The 27659-nt window shown below is 40.6% G+C and overlaps 1 protein-coding gene and 1 pseudogene across 1 annotated transcript in view; one reads left to right on the top strand and one right to left on the bottom strand.

Annotated features, from left to right (window-relative positions):
* Window positions 1–27659, top strand: part of DNAH6 (dynein axonemal heavy chain 6) — a 211021-nt gene that overhangs the window by 14372 nt on the left and 168990 nt on the right. The window contains exons 8-16 of the mRNA XM_043981262.1: window positions 1716–1881; window positions 4755–4874; window positions 7890–8090; window positions 9072–9192; window positions 13076–13227; window positions 14280–14432; window positions 19426–19677; window positions 22415–22543; window positions 23941–24054. Coding sequence (XP_043837197.1) covers window positions 1716–1881; window positions 4755–4874; window positions 7890–8090; window positions 9072–9192; window positions 13076–13227; window positions 14280–14432; window positions 19426–19677; window positions 22415–22543; window positions 23941–24054 — 1408 coding nt within the window. The remainder of the gene's footprint in view (window positions 1–1715; window positions 1882–4754; window positions 4875–7889; window positions 8091–9071; window positions 9193–13075; window positions 13228–14279; window positions 14433–19425; window positions 19678–22414; window positions 22544–23940; window positions 24055–27659) is intronic.
* LOC122744998 lies at window positions 16720–16818 on the bottom strand (annotated as a pseudogene).

Raw genomic sequence — 27659 nt, 5'->3', positions numbered from 1 at the left:
TCACATGGATGAGGGGAATTGTACATGTATTATCTGATAATTCTATTCCACAAATGTACATAGCTACAATCATAGATCAGACACCTGAATGGACCTCAGAGGCCACCTAGTCCAACTCCCTATTTTTACAGATAAGGAAACTGAGTCCCAGAAAGGTGTGTCTACCTGAGGACCCACAGGTAGAAAGTGGCAGGTATGGTCATTAAGCATTTAATTACACACACTGAAACACTGAATTACATATGTCAATGTGTAGGGGGAAAGGGGAAGATTGCAAAGATAAACAAATAAGATTTTTTTAAGATTTCCTCAACAATAAAATGAGATAATAATAGCAGCTGGATTGTTGTGAAGACAAAATGTAATAATATTTGTAAACTGCTTAGCAAAATGCCTGGCATACAGTAGGCGCCATATAAATGCTAGCTACCACAGAGCATATCTTAGGGATTGCTTGCATCTTTCTGGATCTCTTTGAAAGAATAAGTCAAGAATTAGCTGAGTCACACTGAATTCCTAGAGAATTCTCATGTCTGCTTAAAATCATTCAAGTCTTAAGTGTGAATTGTCACTGTGAAAAGAATAAATCATGCTGGGTATTTTATTATATTCATACACTTAAAGGAGTATGCACAGAATTTATAGTTGGAAGACACTTCAGAGTTCATCTATCCCAATTCCATAATTTTACAGATAGGGAAACAAATACAGACAATCACAAGATCACAGGGTCGAGACAAACCTAAGAGGCCACTAGTCTTACTTGGGCAAGAAGACTTTCTACACCATATTGAAAGAATAGACATTCAGTCTTTGGTTGAAAGCCTCTAAGGAAGAGAGATCTCACTTCCCTAAGACTACACAGGGAATGTGTAGCAGAAATGAGACTTGTAACCCAATATTCTTCCTACTATAACACAGATTTTCCTTGATGTTTACCAAGATTGTTATGAAGAGCTAAATTCAGATGGGCGATATTTGCCAAGGACAAAAATGCCTTTTTAAAAAAACTGCATGCAAGTTTCCCCACATTAGGAATTGGTCCTGAAACTACAACATCAAATAAAGCAATGTTATTGGGCACAGTTAATTTTATTGAAACAGATTTGGAGACTAGGAAAGAAGACGAGGCAATGGCACTAAGGCCAGTTGGAGGTGCCCTGGTGGTCTCAGGCGGCAGCTCCTCTGGGTCAAGGGTGCTAAAGGAGAAGGCACCAGACGGGACACTGTTAAGTGGGACAGATGGCAGTGAAACTGGAACAGTAGCCACACTAGGCTGGTCTCAGGGTATTGACCTAAACAGAAATTTTAGAGTTTTATTCTTTTATTCATCTGTTTTTATTTAAAACTTGAAAAAAAACCTTTTTTTTTCAAATAATAAGCATTTTTTCCTTCCCTTTCCCCTCCCCTCGCTGCTCTTTCCATTGTAAAAACAAAAACAAAAAGCAAATGATTTGATGTTATTACTGCACAATGATGTTGGTTCAGGCAATGATGTGTTTATAGTAGAACTCTTAAATATACCTTTTATTATTTCGTTGGGGTCAAGACTTTTTTTTTTCTGGGAGATTACATGTCTGAAATCATGATATGATTATAATGGAAGTCAATAAGGAAAGCATGATTTGTGTCTTCAGATACTTACCTTGTGTTCAAATTTTCAGGAACACATGCTGTATACAATGAGGTCAGGTTGTATTCTTTTCTCTTCCAAGCTTTATCCGCCTCACTGACTATCTAATTGTGAATACATTGCATGTGCTGACAGTCAACTCTGTTAACACCCTTTTGAATTATCTGATGGAAAAACTGAAACAGACACCTCCAGTCGAAGTTATACAGAAGTGGATTGATGAGAAGTTTGAAATAGTTGAGAAAAAGGTAGGGTAAAATTAAATGAAATGTGTTTGTTAACCAATTGAATGCATGTGATGCAGAGATGAGCATAGTGCTTGCTCTGTGAAGAGAAGAGATTTAGAAACCACTCTCCCTGGTTTAGAGAAGGGATGGTGTAACACAGGAAATGACAGGAAATACATGGAAGCCAATATGGACAAGTGAAAAATAATACATTTTAGAGTTCAAGAGTGTGCAGTAGAATAGCGAACAGTCAAGGGGTCTAAGTGAAGGTTTTCTGCCTTTAAAGCCTGCCTTAAATAGTATCTGCAAAAGGTGCTAGACATGGCTAGTCCAGAGAAGAGTCTCACAGGTGGGAGAAATCATAGCATAAATGAACCAATCAGGGGCAGCTGGGTGGCACAGTGGATAGAGCACCAGCCCTGGATTCAGAAGGACCTGAGTTCAAATCTGACCTCAGACACTTAACACTTACTAGCTGTGTGACCCTGGGCAAGTCACTTAACCCCAATTGCCTCACCAAAAAAAAAAAAAAGAAAAAGATAAATAAATGAACCAATCATAGGTAAGGATTACATAGTTTTTTCCCCTTAAGGATACCACTTGCTGCTTCCCAGGTTTGAGATGCTCTTTGAGGTAATCATGGCCCCCCCCACTCAATGGTCTTTCTATGGACATATTAAAGGTCCATCAATTCAATAATGTGCATCATAAAGCAAGGTAAATAACAAAGTAAATGAATCAAGGAGCTAGTGCATGGAGCACCCACACCAAGAGGGCCGACATGTTCTCCCAGGCCATGAGGCAACAGGTGAGTCAGAGTCTTGTCCCAGTCCTTTAGGAGGATAGAATTCATCTTAAGTCCTGGGTGTTTGTTTGAATACTAGAGAATGTTTGTCTTTTGTTCTGGAAGAGGAGGGTGACTTGCAAGTGAATTGGATTTAAGCAAGGAGAGCTATGCAAAGTCATCAGTCTCTGTCTCTCCTCCAGAGTTATGGGAGTCCAGTGGCATGACATAGGCCTGGACGGCTGGCAATGAATGGCCCTGAATGTATTGGGAGACTCTGGCCTTTTTTTGTTTTTGTTGAGGTAATTGGGGTTAAGTGACTTGCCCAGGGTCACACAGCTAGTAAGTGTCAAGTGTCTGAAGCCAGATTTGAATTTAGGTCCTCCTGAATCCACGGCCGGTGCTCTATCCACTTTGCCACCTAACTGCCCCAACTTTGGCCTTTTTAAGCTAAGGTCTTTCCCAGGGCCATTCAGTAGAAGGCCTAGTTTGCCTTTACAAAGAATCCATTTGAGAGGGGGAAGACCCTTAGAGTCTCTAAGACCCTAGAGAGGAGGGGCCACAAACAGGCTATGTTTGTTCTGGGAGCACCGACCAGGATGGTTTAGGCAATAGAACTCTAAAGATCCAGGCCAGGTTGGCCCTGCCTTCCCTTCCTCTTTCCCCACCTCAGTGTCCAGTTCTGTGTCCCAGCACTTCCTTCCTCACTCCCTGACCTTTTCTCAAGCTACTATCTTAAATGACTTCTATTTCCCTATCAAACTGGATGCATTCAAAGCTAGTAAGCTCACAAGATGTAGTTCACAAAAATGATTAAGACATCTGTCCTCTTTGTATCCTCACCTGCATTTAAGATAAAAGCTTCATTCTCAGACGTCACCTTGGGTCCATGTCTATGCCCGTAAATATGCATCATTAATATTTGTTATTTGGCTTACAGCATAGGCACAAATAATGATACTGAACACGCAACACATAGGCATTCCCATGCTATATAACATCCATGTTGGAGCTGCATGCTGCAGACCAGACATAGAAGCCACACACTGAAACAGAATGTAAAAAAGGGGAGGGAGTGGGATTGAACATGGCGGATGGAGGTCAACACCTTCTCTGTTACATATAGTCTGAAAGCCTTGACCATAACATTAAAGGTTAATGGACTGTCTAGGGTCACACAGCCAGTATGTAGCAGGAGCAAGAGTTGATCCCAAGGCTTCCTGGCGAAAGCCCATTGTGTCTCTCTATAAAGTCAGTTGCTAGGTGGCCAATGGTATAGAGAATGCTGAATGTGGACCTGGGAGACCTGAGTTTGAATCCTGACTCAGCTGTTTCCTAGGCTAAGCAAATCATTTGATAACCTCTCAACCCCAGTTTCCTCATCTGGAAAATGTTGTGAGAGTCAAATGAGAAAGCATATAAAGTGCTCTGCTAACCTTAAATCACTCTGTAAATGCTAGCTTGCAGCTGTTATCATTATAGTGGCAAAACTCCTTGCAAGTGCTAGATCCTGTGAACTTCACCCCTTTGAAGGGAATCAGTGTGTCTTTAGACACACAGATAGCCTATGGGACAGGGTCCCTGCAGCCACATTTGTTTTCCCTGGCTATTAAAGCCCACTAAGTCATAATTGGTTGGTACTGCCACCCATCTCATAAAGTAACCATCCAGCTTGGTATTTGACAAAACAAAAGTCAGTGGCTGTCCAAACTTGAAATTGAGCATTAAATTCATAGTTTCTGAAGTCATCAGTGACAGTCCACTTTGTAGCCAAGAACTTCCAGTTTGTGAATGGGGTAATGGGTCTCACTGAGGCTGATGACTATTAGCCAATGCATTAGTCTTCTGGTGGTGGTCACTCTTCAGGTAGAAAGGTGATTCTAGGCTCCACATACAACATTTGTGTATAACACAAATAGGTCTGCAAAGGCCGGTACTGTTGAATGCATAAGTCACTTGACTAAGTCATCAAAAGTTAGGCCAATGTTTCATGTCAAAATGATTTCCAGATAGTGTCAGAGAATTTAGGACAAAATTTTAAAATCTAATTCAGATATTCACTATTTGATCTTTATTGTATCCCAATTACATCACAATTGTCCTGTTTTAGGCTGGTGCACCAACAACGGACAGGCAAGAAGAGGATGAATCTCTTCAACCCATGTTTGTTACAGAACTCATGCTGGAGATGAAGTCTTTGTATTTTGACCCGTCTTTGGAAAATTTTCAGGTTTGTTTTAGAAAGTGTTTTTTAACTTGACCTGGTATGAAAAGATATATAACCTGGCGTTGGGAGAAGCTGTGAATTATTTTGCTATCCATTGCCTGCCAGAAAGACAACAGGCCTCTCTAGTGTTATCCAACTGACAAACAGCTGCCACACCTTTCACCAAACGCTTCTCTTCTTCTTCTAATTAATCCTGCATGACGGCAGGCCTGACGAATCATATGGTTTTACTTTTGTATTTTTAAGAAGGCAGACGAGTAGCTGCTTCCTTTCCTGCTCAGAGTATCTAATCCTCTCCTCCTCAGGAAGAGCCTTACATTTGTTTCTTAGCTCCAAGTATTCAATGATCTTCCTATTTCCTTTCCTTTCGACATTTTCCAACATTCTAGACTAATTCCATGAAACAATAAGAAATATTCAAAGAAAGTATCTCATGGCAAAAATAATTGACTTGGAAGACAGATCAAAGAGAAAAGAACAGATGAATAATCTGCCTGGATATCAAGACACAGAGAGAGAGAGAGAGAGAGAGAGAGAGAGAGAGAGAGAGAGAGAGAGTAAAGAGAGGAGAGGAGAGAAGGGAAGGGAAGGGAAGGGAAGAGAAGAGAAGAGAAGAGAAGAGAAGAGAAGAGAAGAGAAGAGAAGAGAAGAGAAGAGAAGAGAAGAGAAGAGAAGAGAAGAGAAGAGAAGAGAAGAGAAGAGAAGAGAAGAGAAGAGAAGAGAAGGGGAGGGGAGGGGAGGGGAGGGGAGGGGAGGGGAGGGGAGGGGAGGGGAGGGGAGGGGAGGGGAGGGGAGGGGAGGGGAGAGGAGAGGAGAGGAGAGGAGAGGAGAGGAGAGGAGAGAGAAGAGAAAGGGAGAGCCTGGATACCACATTTTAAGAAATCTTAAAATTTTCTCAATCTCAAACCAGAAGGCAGTATGGAAGAAGCCCCAAACAAAAACTCCTAGGAACATCATAGCCAAAATCCAAAGCATCTGGGTCAAAGAAAAATACTATAAACAGAAAGAAAGAATTAAAATACTGAAGAACCACAGTCAGGATCACAAACAACTGAGAAGCCACCACTCTGAAGGAACAAAGAGTTTGGAATACTGTATTCCAAAAGATAAATGGTGGGGCAGCTAGGTGGCACAATGGATAAAGCACTGGCCTTGGATTCAGGAGGACCTGAGTTCAAATCCAGCCTCAGACACTTGACACTTAACTAGCTGTGTGACCCTGGGCAAGTCACTTAACCCTCATTGCCCTACAAAAACAAAACAAAACAAACAAACCAAAAGATAAATGGTAGAGGCTGACAGCCAAGAAGGACTTACCTCACAAAACTGAGTATCATCTTATGAGGGAGAAATGGATCTTTAATAAAATAGAGAATTTCCAAGCATTCCTCATGAAAAGACTTAAGTTGTACAGAAACTTTGAAGTTCAAACACAGGAATTGTGAGCAACATAAAAAGATAAACCTGAACACTTAGTGACAAAGGACTAAATAACCATAAACTGGTTACGATATAATATGGTGAAATCATAGGCATGCCCCCTTTGAGCCCTATTCTCAGAGGTCATGGAGGAATGGTTCTTTTGTGTCTTGATGAAGACTTTTTTTTTTTTGTGGAGCAATGAGGGTTAAATGACTTGCCCAGGGTCACACAGCTAGTAAGTGTCAAGTGTCTGAGGTCAGATTTGAACTCAGGTATTCCTGAATCCAGAGCTGGTGCTTTATCGCTGGGCCACCTAGCTGCCCCATGAAGACTATTAAGAGAGGGAAAGAGCGCTGGCCCTGGGGCACAGCTAATGTGGAAATCTATTTTGTTTGACTATATATGCATGGAACAATTGTCTTTTCCTTCTGTTCTCAATTGTGTGGGTGGGGGAATTGTTGACCGTGAATTGGAGAGAAAGTGGATTTTTGCCGATTTTAAAAACTCCATATATATATATATAATTAAAAAAAATAAGATCCTCAATCCTTTCAACTTCTTGTAATTGATTATAACTCCTGAGACGCTGCTCTCCTCTTTACCTCCTTGTCCTCCTTGGCCTGCCTTAGCGACTTCTTCAGTTCCTCTCTCCACCTACACCCCTATGCCCTACTTCCTCTTCCTCATCTCACTCACCTCTCCCCTTGCCTTACCAATTGGTTTTACTATCCTTTTTCTTATTTGTCTTGTCTTATCCTTTTCCTCTTTTCCTCCTTCTGCCTAAGTCCTTCTCCCTCTACTTTTCTCCTCCTTCAGACCCCTTCTTAGGACCTCCACCTCGTCCTTTCTTTTCTTCCTTTGATCCTGTTCAAAGACTTCTCCTTCTTACTGATTCCTCCAGATCAAATCCTTCTCCTTCCAGTTGAGTCACTTTTCCTTCAGCTTCTCATCATCAATTTGTCATTTTCTCCCTAAATTTCTCCTCCCCAAATTCCAGCTTTGGCCTTCTTCACACTTTCAAAGCCTTCCAAATCTCACTCAATTCTTCCTCCTCCTTTCAATTAAGCTAAAGCCCCTTCTGGGCTACCTTGATTATGACCATTGGGCATTACGAGTAAATGAAAATATGAAGCAGGTATTTTGCCCATCCACACTCCCAGAAGTCATAGTAAAGACTTGGGTTTAGCCAGTACTTTCATGAGCTGACATTAAGGCCCACATTCTTATGATTAGCATTGACAGAAACATAAATGGAAACTTAATGAATGAATTTTCTAATGGCTTTTGGGGGGCTTTTGTATATGCACATTCATGCATATTTCCACTTTACTTGATTTTAATTATATTACTTAATTACAGTAATTTAATTAAATTCTATTAGTTAATTAATTTAATTCTATTAATTAAATGCTCATTTCCCATCAGTGATAAAACCTAACAAAGACCAGAAAGTTCCACACCTTTGTGAAAGTTAAGGAAAACTTTCTGCACGAGGTATGATTTATGAATTTATGAATGCTGGTGGGGTTTTTCCCCCAGCATTTTAAAGAAGTAACACTCATGGAAATGTTTCTTGGTCTTTGTCTTTCCCAACAGGAAGGTATTTCAGATACTATTCATCGGTTTGAGTTTACTGTTCTATCAGTCCCTAATCTGGTACCTGATCCTTATTTCGATTCTTTCACCCGTCCTATTATTAACAACAAACTTGAAGAAAAGACTTGTGGAGATGGTCCAAGTTTAGCAGTTGTGTTTGAGGATGACAAATACCTGCATTCCATAATTTTTAAAATAAAGGTATATTTATCTTTTTTTCTACCAAAATGACTGAAAATCAACAGTGATTCTCCCCCTGCCCCCTTACTTTACCTGTGGTCACCATCATGACCACAACCATCATCATTGCTAACACTTCCTATGTGCCATGCACTTGGCGAAGCACTTTACAATTATTATCTCATTTGATCCTGACTACTAGTAGTAGGCAATACTACTATTATCCCCATTTTAGCGATGAGCAAACAGGCAGGCAGAAATAACGTGACTTTCCTAGGGTCACACACCTACTAAGTGGCTGAGGCTGGATTTGAACTGAAGTCCTCCTGACTTGAAGCCTAAAGCCCTACCCAGTGTGTCCCCCTAGGTGCCTCTCATGTAAGGAACCTTGCTTAATTTATAAGTATCATAATTTGAAACGTCAGTGTCTCTTCTTCAAAAATCAATCCCAGTTACAACACAAGTATGAGACCACAACAAAATATTTATTTCCAAGGAAGATCTGCCATTAACAATATGCTTTTTTCCCTAATGAAGTAATGATCACTAAAGAGATAAATGAGAAACTGAGATGGTTTAGCAGCACCATATCTTTTGAAATCTTGAATTATTATTGTTGTTGTTATTATTATTGTTGTTAATGTGAGTTTGGAACACAATTTTTGAAAGAGAGGAGTGTGCATGATAGGGCAGAGAGAAGCTGAGGACTTCCACATATATTAGGCAAGTTGTAAGTATATAGGGGTACAATTGTAAGTCATGCATGCCTATGGCAGACGTATCTACCATTGTTCTAAAAACTTACCCGGAGTTACACAACCAGTATATGTCAGGGGTGGGACTTGAGCCCAAGACTTCAAATCCAGGAAGGCTCCTCTCTCCGATGAGCCAGAAAAATGTTGATTTTTAATAGCTTTGTGTTTCTTCTTGTATTCACCAAGCTCAGAGGCTCAGAAAACATGTGTTATGATCTCTGTTTTTATGGGTTTGTTTAATCTTAAGGAAGCCATCCATGCTGCATTTGAGACTGCCAACATCTACGCAGCTACTTTTGAAAAGTTCCAGTTGTTTTATAGGGAAAATGAAAGTCTCGATTTAGATGCTCTGCAAAAAGAGGAACCTGGTAAGTTTTATTAGTCCTTACTAATGATTGGACCAGTTCTTCAGGCACTTCAACTTGTCAGGGCCTGCTCCTATAGCTCTGAGAGTCCAAGGGTCCCCTCTCCCCACAGTGAAACACTGGAGAATTTTAGGGGAGCATAGGTCCCCTCTTCCTCTGAAACATCATTCCGGACTATAAATGGTGGTTTGAGAAGTAACCTGATATCATGCAGGAGTAAAATTGGATTGGCCATTTCCAGCACAATTAGGAATTGACAGATGGAGAGTCTGACGTGGCTTTTGATATTCAGGTACTTCTTGTCTCTGAGACCCCCTTCCCCGCCAAATAAAACTGTTGAAAAATTGAGCATACCCTCCTTATATATGCATCCTTAATTTAGTTATAAATTATATATAGGTCTTATGGCATGTGGTAAAATAATGGAATTTGGCAGACACCCAGGGGTCTCACCTGAATGCAATAAATGTGGGGGGGTTTTTTGTGAGGCAGTGAGGGTCAAGTGACTTGCCCAGGGTCACACAGCTAGTAAGTGTCAAGTGTCTGAGGCCAGATTTGAACTCAGGTCCTCCTGAATCCAGGGCCGGTGCTTTATCCACTGTGCCACCTAGCTGCCCCATGCAATAAATATTTTAAAATATTTTGTTTTATTGATACAAATCCTTTTTGCTCCCAATAGAATATTATCAATACTTATAAATTATTCATACTAGTTTAATGAGAGCCATGTGATTGAATATGCTTCATTGCTTTTGAAAATCTTGGCTTATGGTGGATTTACTGTAAAAGCTGTTTTAGGAATGGTACATTTGATACTTGTAGCTGAAGGAGATACCACACAAAATACATGTATCCAAATGGAAGTGCATCATTAGCAATAGTAACTAAATTATGTTGCTCACTCTTCTGTTTCACCCATCAGTTATGCAAAGGTGTTTGTCAAAATGCCTCTAGTAAGTTTCCATCCTCCCTGAAATCAGAGAGTGGGGAGAATGATTAGGGTCCTGGATCTGGAGGGTAGCTCTTCTGGTCAGTCATCAAGCATTTATTAAGCTCTTACCGTGTGTAGGGCATCGTGCTAAGTTCTGGGGATACAAAGAAAGACAAAAATCCCCAAAAGATCAAAAAAGCCAGCCAGTGCCTTCCTTCAAGGAGTTCACATTTTAAGCCAGGAGACAAGATACCTTCCACAACATAGGTATAGGATGGGTATCCAGGGTAAATGGGAAGTCATCTCAGAAGGAAGTCACTAGCAGGGGCAGCAGGAGGGTAGATGGCAAGATGCCAGGCTAGGCCAAGCAGCTTCCTCTTGCTTCATCTCAAGAAATGGGGACTTCCCAGGCACAAGCTACTGCCCCAGTGGACATGGGAGAAGGGAGGACAAGGATGAGCAGGGGGTGTATGGCTTGGGCTCAAGTAAGAAATGACCATTTTCCCACCTGTCTGTAGAGAAGTGTGTGGTGAACAGTCCAACGCATCATTTCTAGAACACAGATAGGCGGGGGAAAGACCCTTGATGGCTATCACCAGCTGTAAACAACTCCTCAACTGTTCTCCCATGAGAAGTACACCCCCCACACACACACACTTGGGAGACTCCTGGCTTAGAGGAAGATGGCAGTTAGGTGAAATAATGGAAAGGACATCTGGACCCTGCCTCAGAGATCCACTACCTGGGCAAATCACTGAACCACTTGCAGCCTCAGTTTCCTCATCTGTAAAATGGGAATAATTGTGGCAACTAATTCACAGAGTTGTTGTGAGGCTGTGATAAGCTAAACTCTGTAAAGTGCAGTACTGTAAGTGGAATACTCTTACAGACCCTCCATTCTGGAGTTGTCTCCATCTCTCCAAACTCTGCCACCAGGCCCTAGTGGCCTCCTCACTCCATTTCCACAGGCCCCTTCTCCACCGCTGCATTGCTCCCCCGACCCCAGGCCAGATGCTCCAGACTTTGCCCCCGTGGCCTTGTGGGGGTACCCCTGCCTTTCAGCTCCCTTTCAGGGGTTTTCTTCTCTGCTTAGACTGGAAGCTCCTGGTGCTCTTTCTCTCTGCTTGTATTTGTACCCCTGGTGCTTAGCAGAGGCCCTGGTACACAGTAAACACTTAATAAAGGCTTGTTGTCTGATTGTCTCTCTGGGCTGATAGGGCCAGAGTAAAAAAACCAGCATTGCAAGTCACATCCCAGCAGAGGGCCAAAAGGGATCACGACAAGGTTGTGCCAGAGTCAGGGGCAAATGGAATTACTAAAGATTCTGTTGGCACAAGCCGCTATCCTCAAAGGAGCACCCCCTGGGTGGTTCTGGAAGATCCAGTTGTCCTGATGCAGTTTGAGGGAGATTCAGAATTCCCAGGTGCATTATGAGGAAGAACAGAGCCCAAGACAGAACACAGGGTCAACAGAGAGAAGAGTGAGCCAGCTTTATTGAGGAGAGAGAGTCCTAAAAGGAGGGCAGTGAGGGATGGTGGAAACAGGTGCACAGTGGACTAAAGGCAAGGGGAATCAAGACCAGAAAAAATCCTGGGGGGGGGTTATAGGGATGTCACCTGGTTCAAATAGGACCAGACTTTGAAGGAAAGGAGGGGCGTTCCTGGGTTTGGTGTGTAAGCCAAGGTGTTTGGCCATGGTGCTGATTCATGAGGGGGGGGGGGTGATGCCTGGGAATTGGCAACTAGTAGACATTCATACTCCCCTACAGAAAGAAAAGTAGCTTAGGGCTGTTAACATAGGTCTTACTTCAGGTGGGTGACTCAGGAGATTTGAGCCATTCCACTAGCTTCTTCCTTTATTGGGGGAGGCTAAGGTCCTTACACCAACTAGCCTTCAACATAATCACATTAAGAAAAGATGGTAGGGGGCAGCTAGGTGGCGCAGTGAATAGAGCACCAGCCCTGGAGTCAGGAGGACCTGAGTTCAAATGTGACCTCAGACACTTGACACGTACTAGCTGTGTGACCTTGGGCAAGTCACTTAACCCCAATTGCCTCACCAAAAAAAAAGAAAAGAAAAGAAAAGAAAGATGGTAGATACTGGGACAAGAGAACTCCTGAACTTTCACATTTCCTATTTTTAAAACTACACATGTAAAATTGGATGTTCCATTTTTTTAAATTATATTTTTATTATATTCCTTTCCAAATATAGCCTTCTTCCCATACAGTAATTTCTTGTAACAAAGAATTTTTAAAAAGAGAGAAAAAATGGTTCAGCAAACCTAACCCATACAGTACCTGAGTTTGAAAGTGTATGCAATGTTACATATCCATCCATAGTTCCCACTCCTGAAAAAAAGGGAAGGAGGGAGATGAATTATCTCCTTTCTTTTTTGAGGCTAGACTTTGTCATTATGATTACACATTGTTCATTTTCATTTTCTTTTGTGCATTCTTTCCATTTACATTGTTGTAGTCATTGTACACATTATTTTCCTGGTTGGGCATTAGTTCATTTAAGTATTTCTGTGCTTTTGTGAATTCTTAGACTTCACCTTTTTGTGTTCTAGTAATATTCCTTTACATTCATGTAATTTTTTTAGCCATTGCTATGCATATGACCTTCCTGTCTTTCAAAAATGACAGTATATACCTAGCACTAGTATCTAGGGGGTCAAAGTATATAGAAGTTTTAGTTATTTTCTTAGCATAATTCCAAATTGTTTCCCAGAATGACTGAATCATTTCTTAGCTTCACAAACAGTTTATTAGTGTGCCTGTCTTTCCACATGCCCTCCAACACTGACTATAAAAATCAAATGATTGCTAAGTATCTAAGCACAGACACTAAATATAGCATAATCTATATATTAAAGAAATCCATGATGGGTTGAATATTTAAATCCTTGAACCTCTGACACATTGTTTGTGGAACATTAATTCTTTTATATAGGTGTTCGTTTCTTTGCTGATCAACTAGAAAAATATCATCGAGAACACAAGGATGCCTTAGGTCTAAAGCCTACCAGAAATATAGGATTATTGCTTATTGATACCAAAAAAATGAAAGAAAAACTAATTCCATCACCTTTGCGTTGCTTGGAAGTAAGTACACAGAAAATTGTGTAGCCTCTATTCTTATCTGCAAGTCACATATTGCAAGAATAGCACAAGTTCCTAAGCAGTATTTTGTTTCTAATGTTGACAGTATTTTACTATTAGCATCAGACCATTTGGCATTCCTTATTTTCAAAATATATTATCTTCTTCCTTTCTGTTCCCAGTTTTATGAAAGGGTTGATCAAAAGCCCAGTTTTACAAGTTTTTAGGGATATTCCTCCAAACTTTTTTCCTCCAGATGAGCCTTCTCTCTCAACCTTCTCCCCACCTCCCATGGAGTTATCAAACCCCAGGAGTTCTGGGGTGATAGTTCAGTTCTCTGGGTGTGGGCCTACATCCCTGGAATTCTAATTTTATCCAGGATGTGGAAGAACATCTTTTTCTTTTCTTTTCTTTTTCTTTTTTTAGAACATCTTAAGGATTGTGGAATCAGGAGGGCCTCCTGTAGCATGAAATCATGCCTAGAGATTTTCCTCTACATTGACAAATCTCAGTGATACAGAAATTTAATATAGTTCTCATGTACTGTTGGGTATCCTGGATACATAGGCAGGAAGACTCGCTATACCTCCAGAAGGTCAATGTGGTGTAGTAGCTAGAACACAGAACAAAGAGTCCTGAGTTCTAGGCCCCCACGCAGTCACTGCTTAGCAGTGTGACAAATTATCTTGCCTCCTTGGCTTTCAGTCTCCTCTTCTGTAAAGTGAGGGTATTGGACTTCACTATCTGGAAGGTTCTTCCATTCCTAAAATTTTATGATTTTATCTTCTTCCCTCTAATTTACTATATGTAAAGGAAGCCCCTTTCAAAAATCTCAGAATTCAATCAATACACCTGGGAACACTTCACAATGACACCCCCATGAACTACGTTAGTCATGCCAGTTACCATATATGGGGTTGGGAATGGGACAACAAAACAGAAAATGGTTTCTGTGCTCAAGAAGCTAATAGTCTAACAATCAAGGTTAATCTAAAATGTTCAGCAGAAAAAGAGTGGAATTTCAAGATGCTCATTCACTGGTTTTGCTTTCTTAGGTTATAAATACCATGCTTCCCCTCCAAAGCAAGAAAAAAGTGGATGCTATTATCTCAGAGGCCCAAGATGCAGAATACAGACTTGAGTTTGTTCCATCAGCAACTGTAGAATATGTTAATAGTTTGATCTTCCTTGATGAAATCCAGGAAAGGGTGAGTAGCTTACTATGATATATAAAAAGTTTGAGAGACATAGTTTCTGGGTAATTAATCATTTTATTAATCATACTAGCATATGATTAATAAAAGGGATCAGTGACACTTTTGAATGCCTTTGAATGCCCATGGAACCCACTCAATGCTTATATGCCCTTGGATGAGTGGGTGTTCCTAAGGGTAGCAATCAACTCTGACTGGTTAACAACTAATGAGAAGAATGAATATTATAATGAGAGGTGGGCCTATTCTAATGAGAGTTCTGTCTTGGACAAAGAGATTTATCTCTTATCCAAACAATGCCCCGCCTTGCAATCTAGACAAAAGGGGGTCCACCTCTGTTCAGACCTGCCTGAGTGGAATATGGACCAAAATTCACTGCTGATTAAATTCTTTGTAAGATTCTCTAGTTGGATGGGGCAACAACTCCACCTAGATAAGATAGTCTAGGTGGCATAATTTTTTGGGAAAGGTGAGAGATCCTAATAATTTGTTTTTTTAATAGTAATTTCTCTCATAACCTAATACAAATTAATGGTCTATACCTTGTGGGTGTAGAAACTACCTTGGAGAAGTAAAATTCTTTCTTTGTATTTGCTATCAAAGTGTCATATCTTGAATATGCTTATGCAACATAAATTTAGGGAATATACAGGACTACTTGGGTCACAGTCTTCAGATGTGACTTTGAACAACAGGAACAACATGGGGGTTTATGTATGTGTGTGTGTGTATACACACAGACATACACATATACCCACAAACATATATACATATATGTTTTGTATAAATGTATATATTAATAGATACATCTTATTCCTCTCTTTTATGTAACTCATTCTTTTCCATCATGAAACGTGTACTTATTCCTACTGCCACCATCTCAGTAAAGGCTTTTATGCTTGGACTACTGAAGTAGGCACCTGATAATCTCCGCTTGCTACTGCATCCATCACAGGGCTGCATAATTAATTGTAGCTAATAAAAATAGCTAACATTTATTTCTATAACACTTTGAAGTTTGCAAAATTCTTGCATATCTTATTTCATTCTGTCCTTACAACAACTGGATGAGGTATACTTGCCATTATTATTTCTATTTTATGGGTGAGTAAACTAAGGCTGTGAATCTAAGTGCCTTGTCTAGAGTTGCCCAGCTAGTCAGTATCTAGATTGAGATTTGAACTAAGGTCTTCCTGACTCCATATGCAGTACTTTGGTCTTCTTTATACCTAGATTTTATTCTATCATTCCTGTACTAAAGACTCTGGGCTTTCATGCTGCTGCTTTCCCTTGGTTTTCTTCCTACCCATCTTATTGTGCCAGCTCAGTATCCTTTGTTAGATTGAAATCCATGTCATGTCCACTAATGTTGGGTGTCTAACTCCCAAGACCATGTCCCAGGCCCTGTTCTTTTTTTTTTTTTCTATATTCTCCCACAGGGTGATCCTGTCAACTCCCCATAGGCTCAGTTACTATCTTTATGCAAATTATTCAAAGATCCAGTCCTAGTCCTTCTTTGAAACTTTAATACCAATTGATTATTAGACATTTTGAACTCATAGTATCTTGAAATTCAACATATTCTGAACAGAATTTGGTACCTTTCCCCCCAGCTCTCCCTTCTTCTGAACTTCCCCATTACTATTTTTTTTCAGGGCAATGAGGGTTAAGTGACTTGCCCAGGGTCACACAGCTAGTGTCAAGTGTCTGAAGCCGGATTTGAACTCAGATACTCCTAAATCCAGGGCTGGTGCTTTATCCACTGTGCCACCTAGCTGCCCCCTTCCCCATTACTATTGAAGGCACACAGATTCTCCATCTCTGTGCCATTCTCAAATCTCCCCTTTTATCCCATATATTTAACTTGTTGCCAGATCTTGTCATTTTTTACTTTCACAATATCTCTCTTCTAAGTCTCCTTATCTTTAGTCATACATTTTAGAAGTTTTGCATTTAAACACCAAAAAAAGAATATTTCTATACATACAGCAGAACATAAAAATAGAATTCTAAATGAGAAAGCTATTTTCTACTTCACATCCCTTTTTTTAAAAGCATGTAATTAATTATACATGTTACTTTCAAAACTATCCTGCTTTTCTGTGCTTCCTTCTGAACTTTCTTCTGTGAATTTTAAAAAATGTTACAATGGTCCCTTATATTTTTTTTAATCCTTACTTTTACTACCCTCCTTACCCCTCCCCTCCCACCCTACCCCCCATGTGTTTAAAAACCAAGAGAAAGTAAGGGAAAAGAACCTTTGTAACAAATAAGTATAGCCCAACAAAATGAATTCTTTACAAATTTACATGTCATCCTTGCATGCTAATCTTCTCTGTATCATTCCAATTTAGTATATGTGCTGCCGAAGCAAGCAGCAACAAAATGAATTCTTATAGTAGCTGTGTCTGAAAAAGTCTGCCTCCCTTCTTTTCATCTCCTTTCTGTTGGCAGGCAGGTCACATGCTTTGTCATAGGTCTTCTGAAGACATGGCTGATAATTGCAATGATCAGAGTTCTTTACTTTTTCCAAGTTATTTTTTCTTGCCAGTGTTGCTCTCCTAGAATGAATTTCTCTCCTGGCTCTGGTCATTTCACTTTTGTAAAGCCATACTGCCCCAAGAGGCCCATGTTGTGCCATAAGAAACAATAGATTTCAGAGAATCCCAGGCAATATGAACTTAAACCCTGGAGTCTTCAGTCCCAGTGCTGAAGGTTGTTTCTATTAAAAGGTGCCAAGTACACCTTAGCACTGCTTATATGAACCTCAGTCTTATTCTAAGCTTGCTTCATAGTAAACATTGCCAATGTGTACTATACACTTGAGATTTAAATGCAAAGTGTAAGAAATGCAATGTTTGGGCAGCTAGGTGGCACAGTGGATAAAGCACCAGCTCTGGATTTGGGAGGACCTGAGTTCAAATCCAGTTTCAGACACTTGACACTTACTTGACACTTAAGTGACCCGGGGCAAGTCACGTAACCCTCATTGCCCCACAAAAAATGCAATGTAATATGTGCCAGATACATCAACACATCATGGATTTAAGGAGATATAAAATTAATGATATCATGATTCCAATAAATCATGACACAAATATTAGTTAGCATTTATATAGAACTAAGATTTGTGATATGCTTTATGAATATCACACTTCATCAGTTTTTATGGATATCTTCTGGAAGAAAAACATCTTTTTAAGGATAGGTAGTAAAAAATATTTCTACTATAATTCTAGTCTTATGAAATAAAAGCTATTTGATAATCTATCATATCACTTCATATCGAAATTATAGAGTTAAAAGAGACCATTTCTTCACCCTAATCCTCAGGGCAATAGTACTTTGCATAAAATATGCATTTTTAGAAAAATTCTCTTCTACATAAATTGACATTCATCTTCATCTATGTTCCATAGTGATCTGCCTGTAAGCTCTGTCTTATGTTTGTGTGTGTGTGTGATTAGTCCATAGGACTATTTTCTTTTCTCTAAAGGTCAATTATCTGTCAACTACAACAGTCAAATCAAGAAACATTTATTAAATGCTTCCTGTGTATTAGGCATATGCTACATACTAGAAATGCCACAACAAGAAAAAAGAAGGATATTCTTTACTCTCAAGGAGCTTACTTTCTAATAGAAAAAGACAACAGATAATAAGGAGCTGAAAAGAGGAGGAGAGTCAGGAGTAGAGCCGGGGGAATAGTGAAGGATAGCTGTCCAGGGCATGGCCTCAATATGTTCTGGAAGGAACATGTAACATTTTGGGGGGGGGGGTACTTAGAACTTGTTTCTTACAGTTGTTGGCCAAACTATGTAGGACAGTAAAGCACTTGAATGGTAAAAATAAAACAAAAAAAAACATCCTGAAAGGAACACACCGATGGGAGCAGAGGGCACTGAAATAGAGGGATCATTCAGGGCGAGAATTAAGGCCTCATCTTGGCAATAGACAATAGGACACTTGGCATATTGATCATATTGAATAGTTAGGCCATTTTTCTCAGCGAGAGAGAGGGGCTTAATGGATCCATAGACCAATATCCCCACCTTTCTCTGGACAGCCAGGTGGGCTTATAAATCACTATGTTGTACTAATGCATGACAATAAGACATGGTGCATGCAAGCAGACTATATTCCAGATGTCTAACCAACACTATATGAGATGGTGCTATAAAATGGATGATAGAAGCTAATTGTTAAACAGGTTATGCACATACTTGAGGCTATTTGGAAAGAACATTTGCTACAAGATGAGATGTAAGGGGAAGAACAGGTGTGCCATCCATCATCCCAAACAAACATTCACCAAATCACTTCTTGACCATCTGGTGCCAATAAAGTCGTCCCTGGTCTGAGTTTGTGACTTAACTCCTACATCTCCTGAAATACTCTCCAGTATTAAGGCCATACAGACCAGAGCAGGAGAAGGAGGTTTGAAGGTGAGGAGGAGAGGGAAGTGGGGAGAAGGAGAGAGAGGGAGACACAGAGAGAGACAGAGAGCAAAAGAGAGACAGAGACAGAGACATTTCTCCCAGCTTTATAATTCTAGATTCTTTGTTCTAGTTTCCATGCAGTGCAGCAATGATTGTGCTTATATCATTGCATTTATGAAATGAACTTTGTTACTGCAGATTTCATTTACTTCTTTTTTTTCTTTTTCTTTTTTCTTTCTCTCTTTCTTTTTTTTTTTTAGTGAGGCAGTTGGGGTTAAGTGACTTGCCCAGGGTCACACAACTAGTAAGTGTTAAGTGTCTGAGGTTGGATTTGAATTCAGGTACTCCTGACTCCAGGGTCAGTGCTCCATCCACTGCGCCACCTAGCTGCCCCAGATTTCATTTACTTATAACAGCAAACTCTCATCTCCTATGCCTAGGCTTTAGAGGATGTTATTTTTGTACTATGGAGGTCCACAGATGATTTGACAGAATTATAAGACACATTAATATTGGGAGTTTCCTAAAATGAATGCTCTTGTCTTTAGATTGAAAGTATTGAAGATGAAGCCGATACCGTTACTAAAATGTATAAGCTTATTGACCTATATCAAGTTCCTACACCCCCTGAAGATTTTGCCGTATTTGCCACTATGAAACCATCAATTGTTGCAGTCCGAAATGCAATTGATAAGTCAGTGGGCGAAAGAGACACCAGCATTAAATTGTTTTGTCAACATTTGAACAAGGATGTGGAAGAACTAAATAATGAAGTGAATGAAGTAAAACTGCAAGCTCAGGTATTTAAAAAGCCTTTCTTCATTTGTTGTATGGGAAATTGGTACCATCACTTGGAATCAAAGCACTTATAATCATACCTTGTGGTTGTCAATATACATTGGCTCAACCAACTTTGCTCTCATTGTTTCACTTGGGAAAGAAAGAATTGCTCTTCAGGAAGTGTCTTGAGATTTACCCCTACAAAGTGTTTTGTGTAACAGTATAGATAGTATAAGCTTAATCTTTTAGAATTGATGAAATTAAGGTCTTTGAGCCAATTCTGATGAGTGTAAGGCTCATTCACTGCCCTGATCCTCCCCCATCTTTTCCCCCACTCCATAAGCTCTTTCCTGTTTCTTTCATGTGGGATTTCACCCCATTCTACCTCTCCTCTTCCCACTCCCCCAATTCAATACTATCACCCCTCAATTTTACCCTAAAGATGTCACCATGGGGCAGCTAGGTGACACAATGGACAAAGCACCCACTCTGGACCCAGGAGGACCCGAGCCTAAATCTGGCCCCAGACACAAGACACTCACCCACTGTACAACCCCAGTCATGTCACCCAACTCCAACCATCCCAAAAAAAAGATAAACAAAAAAGAAATACTTTACAGATATCATCCCTTCAAAATCAATGCCCACCCATGCCCTTTGTCTAAATTTATTTCTATCATCTGCCCTAATACTGAGAAAGTTCTTATGAGTTAGACATATCATCTTCCCACCTAGGAATGTAAACAGTTTAACCTTTTAACATACCTCTTAATTTCTTTTTCCTGTTTACCTTTTGATGTTTCTCTAGGGTCTTGTATTTGAAAGTCAAGTTTTCTATTCAGTTCAGATTTTTTCATCACAGATACCTGAAAGTCTTCTTTTTCATTGAAGTCCCATTTTTCCCCTTAAAGATTATAGTCAGTTATGCTGGATAGGTGATTCTTTGGTATAATCCCAATTCCTTTGTCCTCTGGAATATCATATTCCATGCCCTCCAATCCTTTAATGTAGAAGCTGCTAGATCTTGTGCTATCCTGACTGTGGCTCCACAGTACTTGAATTGTTTCTTTTTGGCAGCTTGTAATATTTTCTCCTTGACCTGGGATCTCTGGAATTTGGTTATAATATTCCTGGGAGTTTTCTTTTTAGGATCTCTTTCAGGAGGTGATTAGTGAATTCTTTCAATTTCTATTCTGCTTCTAAAATATCAGGGCAATTTTCCCTGACAATTTCCTGAAAGATGATGTCTAAGCTCTTTCCTTGATCATGGTTTTCAGGTATTCCAATAATTTTCAAATTACCTCTCCTGGATCTATTTTCCAGGTCAGCTGTTTTTACAAGGAGATATTTCAAATTGCCCTCTATTTTTTTTATCCATTTGGATTTGCTTTATTGTGTCTTGATTTCTCATAAAGTCATTTGCTTCTATTTGCTCAATCCTAATTTTTAAGCAATGAGCTTTTGCACCTACTTTTCCATTTGTCCAATTTGGCTTTTCAAGCTGTTGACTTTTTTTCATGACCCTCCTTCATCACTCTCATTTCTTTTTCCATTTTTTCCTCTACCCCTCTTACTTTATCTTCAAAGTCCTTCTTGAGTGCTTCTATGGCCTGAGACGAATTCATATTTTTCTTGGAAACTTTGGATGTAGGAGACCTGATGTTGCTATCATCTTCTGAGGGTGCACCTTGATCTTCCTTGTCACTAAAGAAACTTTCTATGGTTCTCAACTTTCTCTGTCTGCTCATCTTGCCCGTCTTTTACTTGACTTTTAACTCCTTCTTAAGGTGGGTCACTGTTTTCAGGCTTCACTGTCCCAAGCTTCAGAATGTCCCAGGTGGTATGATTTAAGATGGGGCAGGTTCTTCACTCTCCTGGCCTGTTCTCTGGTCTGTAGATAACCCCAAGCCAACTTGCTAATTAACCAGGTAGCAAAACTTTGTGTGCTGTGGTTCTTAGCTCCAATGAGCCTGCGCCCCTCCCCCACATGGGCCACCACCATTCAAGCCTACTTCCTGGTTCCCAGCAGGAGTGAAACACCCAAGTTCTGCCTCAGTGCCATCAGAGACCCCTGTAATCTACCCCCATCTCAGCCCTCTCACCAGACCATGAACTCAATTCCAGACAACATGACATTGGCATTGCAGCTGATTCAGAGGCTCTAGGGGTCTCTTTCTCTGGCTCGGACTTCCTGGGACTGGATCTGTGTCAGCGTGACCGAGGGATTGGGTTCCACTCCCACCCCAGCACAGCAGCCCCCTCCTGCCTACCTTCTAGGCCATCTTTGGCTGGAAAATGATCTCAGCTCATTCTGTTGTGGGTTCTGCTGCTCCAGGAATTGTCCTATGGCATTATTTGGAGCAATTGTGTTGTGAGTTCCAAGAGCTTACTGCCTTTCCTCTGCCATCTTGACTGCACCCCCAGAGACTGCTCCTACTTGATTTCTTGATGCTAATTGTATGTAACCCCCCAAACAAAGGGTAGTAGTTCTATAAAAGGAAATTACACAAGAGTGATATGGTTCTGGGGTTTTATTAACCCCCCAAAGTCTCTGGTATTGTATACAAATAAAAGAAAGAGAGAGAGATGAGAAACAGAAATCCTAAGTAAAAGCTCAGTGTCTTCCTCTCCATGTTAATCCCTGGTTCCAAATTCCTGTGTTTATTATACAACAAGGACCCCAAGCTTTGAGCAGTCCTCCACATAACCAAAAGACTTATTATCCATTGTTAATCAAGAATTTTCTTTGTTTCACAGGATCCACAGATTTTGGACATTTCAGCCGACCAAACAAAGATAAAAGTGCTACTGGGTGAATTACAGGTGACTTTGGATGACCTCCAGAAACGTGCTTTCCAGTATAAATCCTACCAGAAAAACTTTAAGGTAATATATCTGTAAATGTATTTTTTTCAAAATTATAAAGCTCCTTCTCTTGGCATCGAAGGCCCACCACAATATAGTTCTATTCCACCTTTCCAACTATATTTCCTATTGCTTCCTTCACAGAGTCTATGTTCTAGCCAGATGGGGCTTCCAGCCCTTTCTCCATCCTCTCCAACCTTCTACCACTTCTATGGGTTTACAAAACCATTCTTCCATGCTTAACATGGATCATCTCCTTATTTCCATCAGTTTAAATCATTCTCCTTTTTTGAGATCCAAGTTAGATGCTGTCTCTTCCCTGACTTTCAATTCAATTTTCAGTTGAATTCATTAAGCATTTACTAAGTATGTATTGTGTGCTATTAGGCATTAGAGATACAAAAACACAAACAAACCCTGCCTTCAAGAAGCTTACAGTCTACTTGGTGGATACAACATATCTATAGATAAGTAATACAGAATACAGACAAAATAAAGACAGAGTAACTTTGGTTGAAAGAAAGCACTAGGGGGCAGCTAGGTGGCGCTGCAGTAGATAAAGCACTGGCCCTGGATTCAGGAGGACCTGAGTCCAAATCTGGCCTCAGACACTTGACACTATCTGTGTGACCCTGGGCAAGTCACTTAACCCTCATTGCCCCGCAAAAAAAGAAAAAAAAAGAAAGCACTAACCATAGAGGTTTATTAGGAAAGGCAATTGCTTGGGCCTTGAAGGGTTGTAGAGAATCCAGGAAGTGAAGGTGAGGAAGGAGAGTGTTGCTGGCACAGGGGGCAGCCTATTCTAAACCAAGAAGGCTGTAGATGGAAGGCATGTATAGGGAACCACAAGGAGGCCATATTGACTGGAATATGGGAATGGGGGTGGGAAGTGGAGAGAGATGTGAAATTATTCTGTAAAGATAGGTAAAGCCAGACAATAAAGGTAATTGTATTTTATCCAAAAGACAGTCACAGGGCTTCTTGAGCAGGGGAGTGATATGGAATATCATTTGCTATATAAGTATCAGTTTGAGGATGGATTGGAGAGGGTTGAGGCTAGAAGCAAAGAAGTCAATCAGGAGGCTTTCGTCCAGGCAAGAGTTGATAAGACCCTGAACTAAGATGGTGGTTATGTGAGTGAAGGAGAAGGATGCAAGACAAGTGGAGGTAGGATCAGCGATCCTTGGCAACCGATTGGACATAAGGGGTGAGGGGAAGTGAGACACTGGCCCTTGATTCCCATCCTTGTAATTTTCTTCCCACTTTGGGTCCATTATGGGTCCATAGACTCAGGCAACTGGCGAGTTTGCCCTTGCCTGTGTGTCTAATTCTATAGGCAGATAATTAGAAGATGGCTATTTATTTCATTATTTAGAGAGAAATGTGTTCTAATTAATTCTTTTTCCTTTCTCCTAAAGGTAGAAGTGTCCAAATTTGATGCTCTTGAAGAAGTCAGTGCGGAGCTGAAACTAAAGCAGCTGCTCTGGGATTCTCTTTATGAATGGGACATCCTCCAAAAAGACTGGTTAGAGGTAGAAGAAAGATACCTTCTCATAATTTCAATTCTTAAGTAATTGAGCATAAGCTTATGTGTTAAACCTAGTGTCTAGAATCAGATATTCCCCCCACCCCCGCTGAAGTTGTATTAAAGGTGGTATTTCACATTAAGAGCATCCAAATACCACAAAGCAGAATTCATTATGGAAGGTCTCATATGAAACATGGGCACTCTACCTGTCCAAGGAGGAGTAATCATAGACGTAGTCCAAAGACTTCATCCTAAATCTGGAAGAGGGAAAGATTAGACTGGGATTTTACTGACACCAATGTAGAACAGCACTTTCTCAGTATCTTATAATGTCTTAGAGAAGTTCCTAGAACAGCATGCTCTATTGTGTGGGCTCAACCGGATTAAAATATAAATGGGAAATATTTAACAAAATAGATTTTAAAATACAGTAGAACATAGATAATGTTAACATGTGGTTTTCTAAGTCAATAATGGCCTCAGGGATCTTTATATACTGGTTAGTGGGCCCCATCTCTATTCAAGTTTGATACCACTAACCTCGAATACCAAGAGATTAAAAGACCTGCCAACGGTGCCAGAGGCAGGGCTTGAAGTCAGGTTTTCCTCTCTACCCATTATTACATGCTTCCTCCCTATCCCAGGACAGAATAGCCTATAGTATTGTCCCACAGTATGAATGTGGAGGAGAATATTCACAATACCATATTCAGAGTGGATTGCTTTCTCAGAGCAACAAGGATCTACTACGTACCTGATGTACAAGTGACCATTCCTTGAAGGCCTCTGAGGCTAGATGCATTTCCGCCGAGGCAGTACATTCTACCAAAGCAGTCCATACAGAGAGTTCTCATTGTTAGGAAAGTTTTTCTTACACCTGAAATCTGCCTTCCAGCATTTTCTCCATGGATTCTACCCTCTGAGATAAGGCAAAATAAGTCCAATCTATATTTTCCTATAAGAACCTTTAAAATACTTGAAGATAGCCCTCATGTCCTCCCCAAGTCTTCTGCAGGCTAACCTCTCAGCTCCTTCAAGTGAACCTAATAAGGTACAGTTGTAAGACCCTTCACCCTGGTGGTCATCGTCTCCTGGATTTTCTCCAGAGACCCAGAACCAAACAGGTGATTCCAGACCAAAGCATAGATATGGGACTATCACCTCCTTCATTCTGGACCTCCTTCTTCTATTAAGCCAGTCAAAGATCATCTGATTCTCATTCGGCTCAGAATGAGCTTGTGATCCACTGATACTGCCCTGTCACTGGCATACCTCACCCATTTAAAAATGGGAATGTTTACTCATATGTTTAGCACCTCTTTTCTTCTCCATGATCTTTCTTTTTTTTGTGGGGCAATGCGGGTTAAGTGACTTGCCCAGGGTCACACAGCTAGTAAATGTCAAGTGTCTGATGCTGGATTTGAACTCAGGTCCTCCTGAATCTAGGGCCAGTGCTTTATCCACTGCACCACCTAGCTGCCCCCCACCATGATATTTCAAAAATCACTGACAAGTTCAGTCAATACATCCAGCAGTTGTGATAGTACAGGATGATGTTCATCTGGGGTTTCTGTCTCTCTGTCTCTCTGTCTCTCTCTTTCCTTATCTTGGGTTTTAAATGCTTATCAGTACTTTTTTGTCTGCTCTTTTCATTCCAAAAATTATTTTCTACATCAGAGAATACAGAAGGAAAATAAATATTGAGTAGTTCTGCCTTCTCTCCATTGTCAGTTGCCATTTTCCAGATAACGCAGATTAGTTGATATTCCTCTTTTCCCCAATACAGGGAGCGTGGAGATAGGAATGAATGTCCTAGGTGAGGAAACTCCCCCTACCTAAGCAAGTCAGCACCCTCTTTGCAACTTAAAGTACTAGAAAACTGGTGCACTGAGAGGTTGTAACTTAGTTATACAGCTAATGTGCATCAGACACAGCACTTGAATCTAGGACTTCCTGGATCTCAAGCCAGTTCTATCTCCACTACACTGTGCTGGCTCCACCTCTCCCAATACATGTCTTTTAAAATGTAGTTCTTTGTTGTTCTTAGCATTCTTCATGAGCCTCTCATCTCATTCTGAGGCAGACAGAGAGAGAGAGAGAGAGAGAGAGAGAGAGAGAGAGAGAGAGAGAAAGAGGGAGAGATTAAGATTGATTTTTAAAGTGTTATATGCTAAGCACTGAGGATACAAATTCAAGCAAGTCCATCACTTCCCTCATGGACCTTACATTCTATTGGGGAACTGGAAAAAGGATTGGGGAGCAGAAGCGTGATGTAGAGATGGCTGGGGAGTGATGTAGAGTCCTGATTCTAGTAAAGACAAGATGAAAACTTACCTCCCATAACTGGGAAACCCAGGGCCAGAGTAGAGTCTAAACTTCAGGAAGGAGGAAGATGAGGATTGATGGCTAGAGGGCAGAGTCCACATCCATTCTCCCTGAAGTAGAAGGTGGTTGTTGTTGTTGTGTCTTATTCTTTCTTGGCAAAGATACTGGAGTAATTTGCCATTTCTTTCTCCAGCTTATTTGACAGATGAGGAAACTGAGGCAAACAGGGTGAAGTGACTTTCCCAGGGTCACCCAGCTAGGCTCTATTTGGACTCAGGTATTCCTGACTGACTCAAGGTCCATGTGCCCTATGACCCCACCTAGCTGCCCAGCACAAATGCTCAGAAGGTCCACTTCCCCTTCTACAGAAAGATCCCCATCCTCTCCCAGTTCAGTCTTGCTCATCTGCCATCATATTCTTCCACCCTCCAACACAAGTCAGCCTTCGTCTCTGCCTCTTTAGATGCTTCCTCTTTTTTGTTTTTGACTTTGGACCTTTTCCTTCTTCCTGGAAGGAGCCCTCCGTTCTCTGCAATAGCCCAGAGAGAGGGGAGCTGTCCCTCAGACCCCAGAGCCTTCTGCAAGAACAGCAAGCTCACACTTTGAGCATAGATAATAGGGAGACTTGGCCTTGGCAGCAACACAAGCAGACCACTCTCTTTTAGGCAGGTTGCTGAAAAGTCTTCTTGGTCCTCCATGTTTGATGGAGGCAAACAGTTCCATCGAGGCTACAGCATATGGCATAAAGAGGGTGGGCTGCCCAGAACCACCCCACATAACCAAGGATGTGCTGGAGCCAACTTGGACAGGCTCACCAGAGATTATTGTTAAATTTTCAGAGTGAGCGTCTACCCCTTGGAAATCAGCAAATGCTATAAATAAGGACTTGGTTTATTGTTTTGTGAATGGTCTAGACTTAAGAAAGTGATGGAGAAAATGATAATAATTCAGATTAAACTTAAAAGCATATTATGCATACCCTTTTGGAAAGCTGATTGTTAAAACATTTACCAGCACATCCCTGAACATAATCTATGATCCTTATATGGTTTAGGATTTTTTTTCCATTCTCCCTAAAAGGAGAATGTTTTGTTTTCTCTGAGGTTACAAGGCATCTAATGAGCCTGTTACATATATCCAGACTCTTCCCTTGAGATTTTTTGCATTAATGAGCTTTTCCACTTAAGAATCAAGTCAGTAAGGTAGCACAGTGATCCTGAAGTCAGAAAAACCTGAGTTCAAAACCTATCTCAGACCATTACTAGCTGTGTGACCTTGGTCACC

This window comes from Dromiciops gliroides, chromosome 2 (genome assembly GCF_019393635.1).
Source record: "Dromiciops gliroides isolate mDroGli1 chromosome 2, mDroGli1.pri, whole genome shotgun sequence".
Taxonomy (NCBI): Eukaryota; Metazoa; Chordata; class Mammalia; order Microbiotheria; family Microbiotheriidae; genus Dromiciops; species Dromiciops gliroides.
The sequence above is the reverse complement of the archived record's forward strand: the minus strand, read 5'-3'. Positions and strand labels throughout refer to the sequence as shown.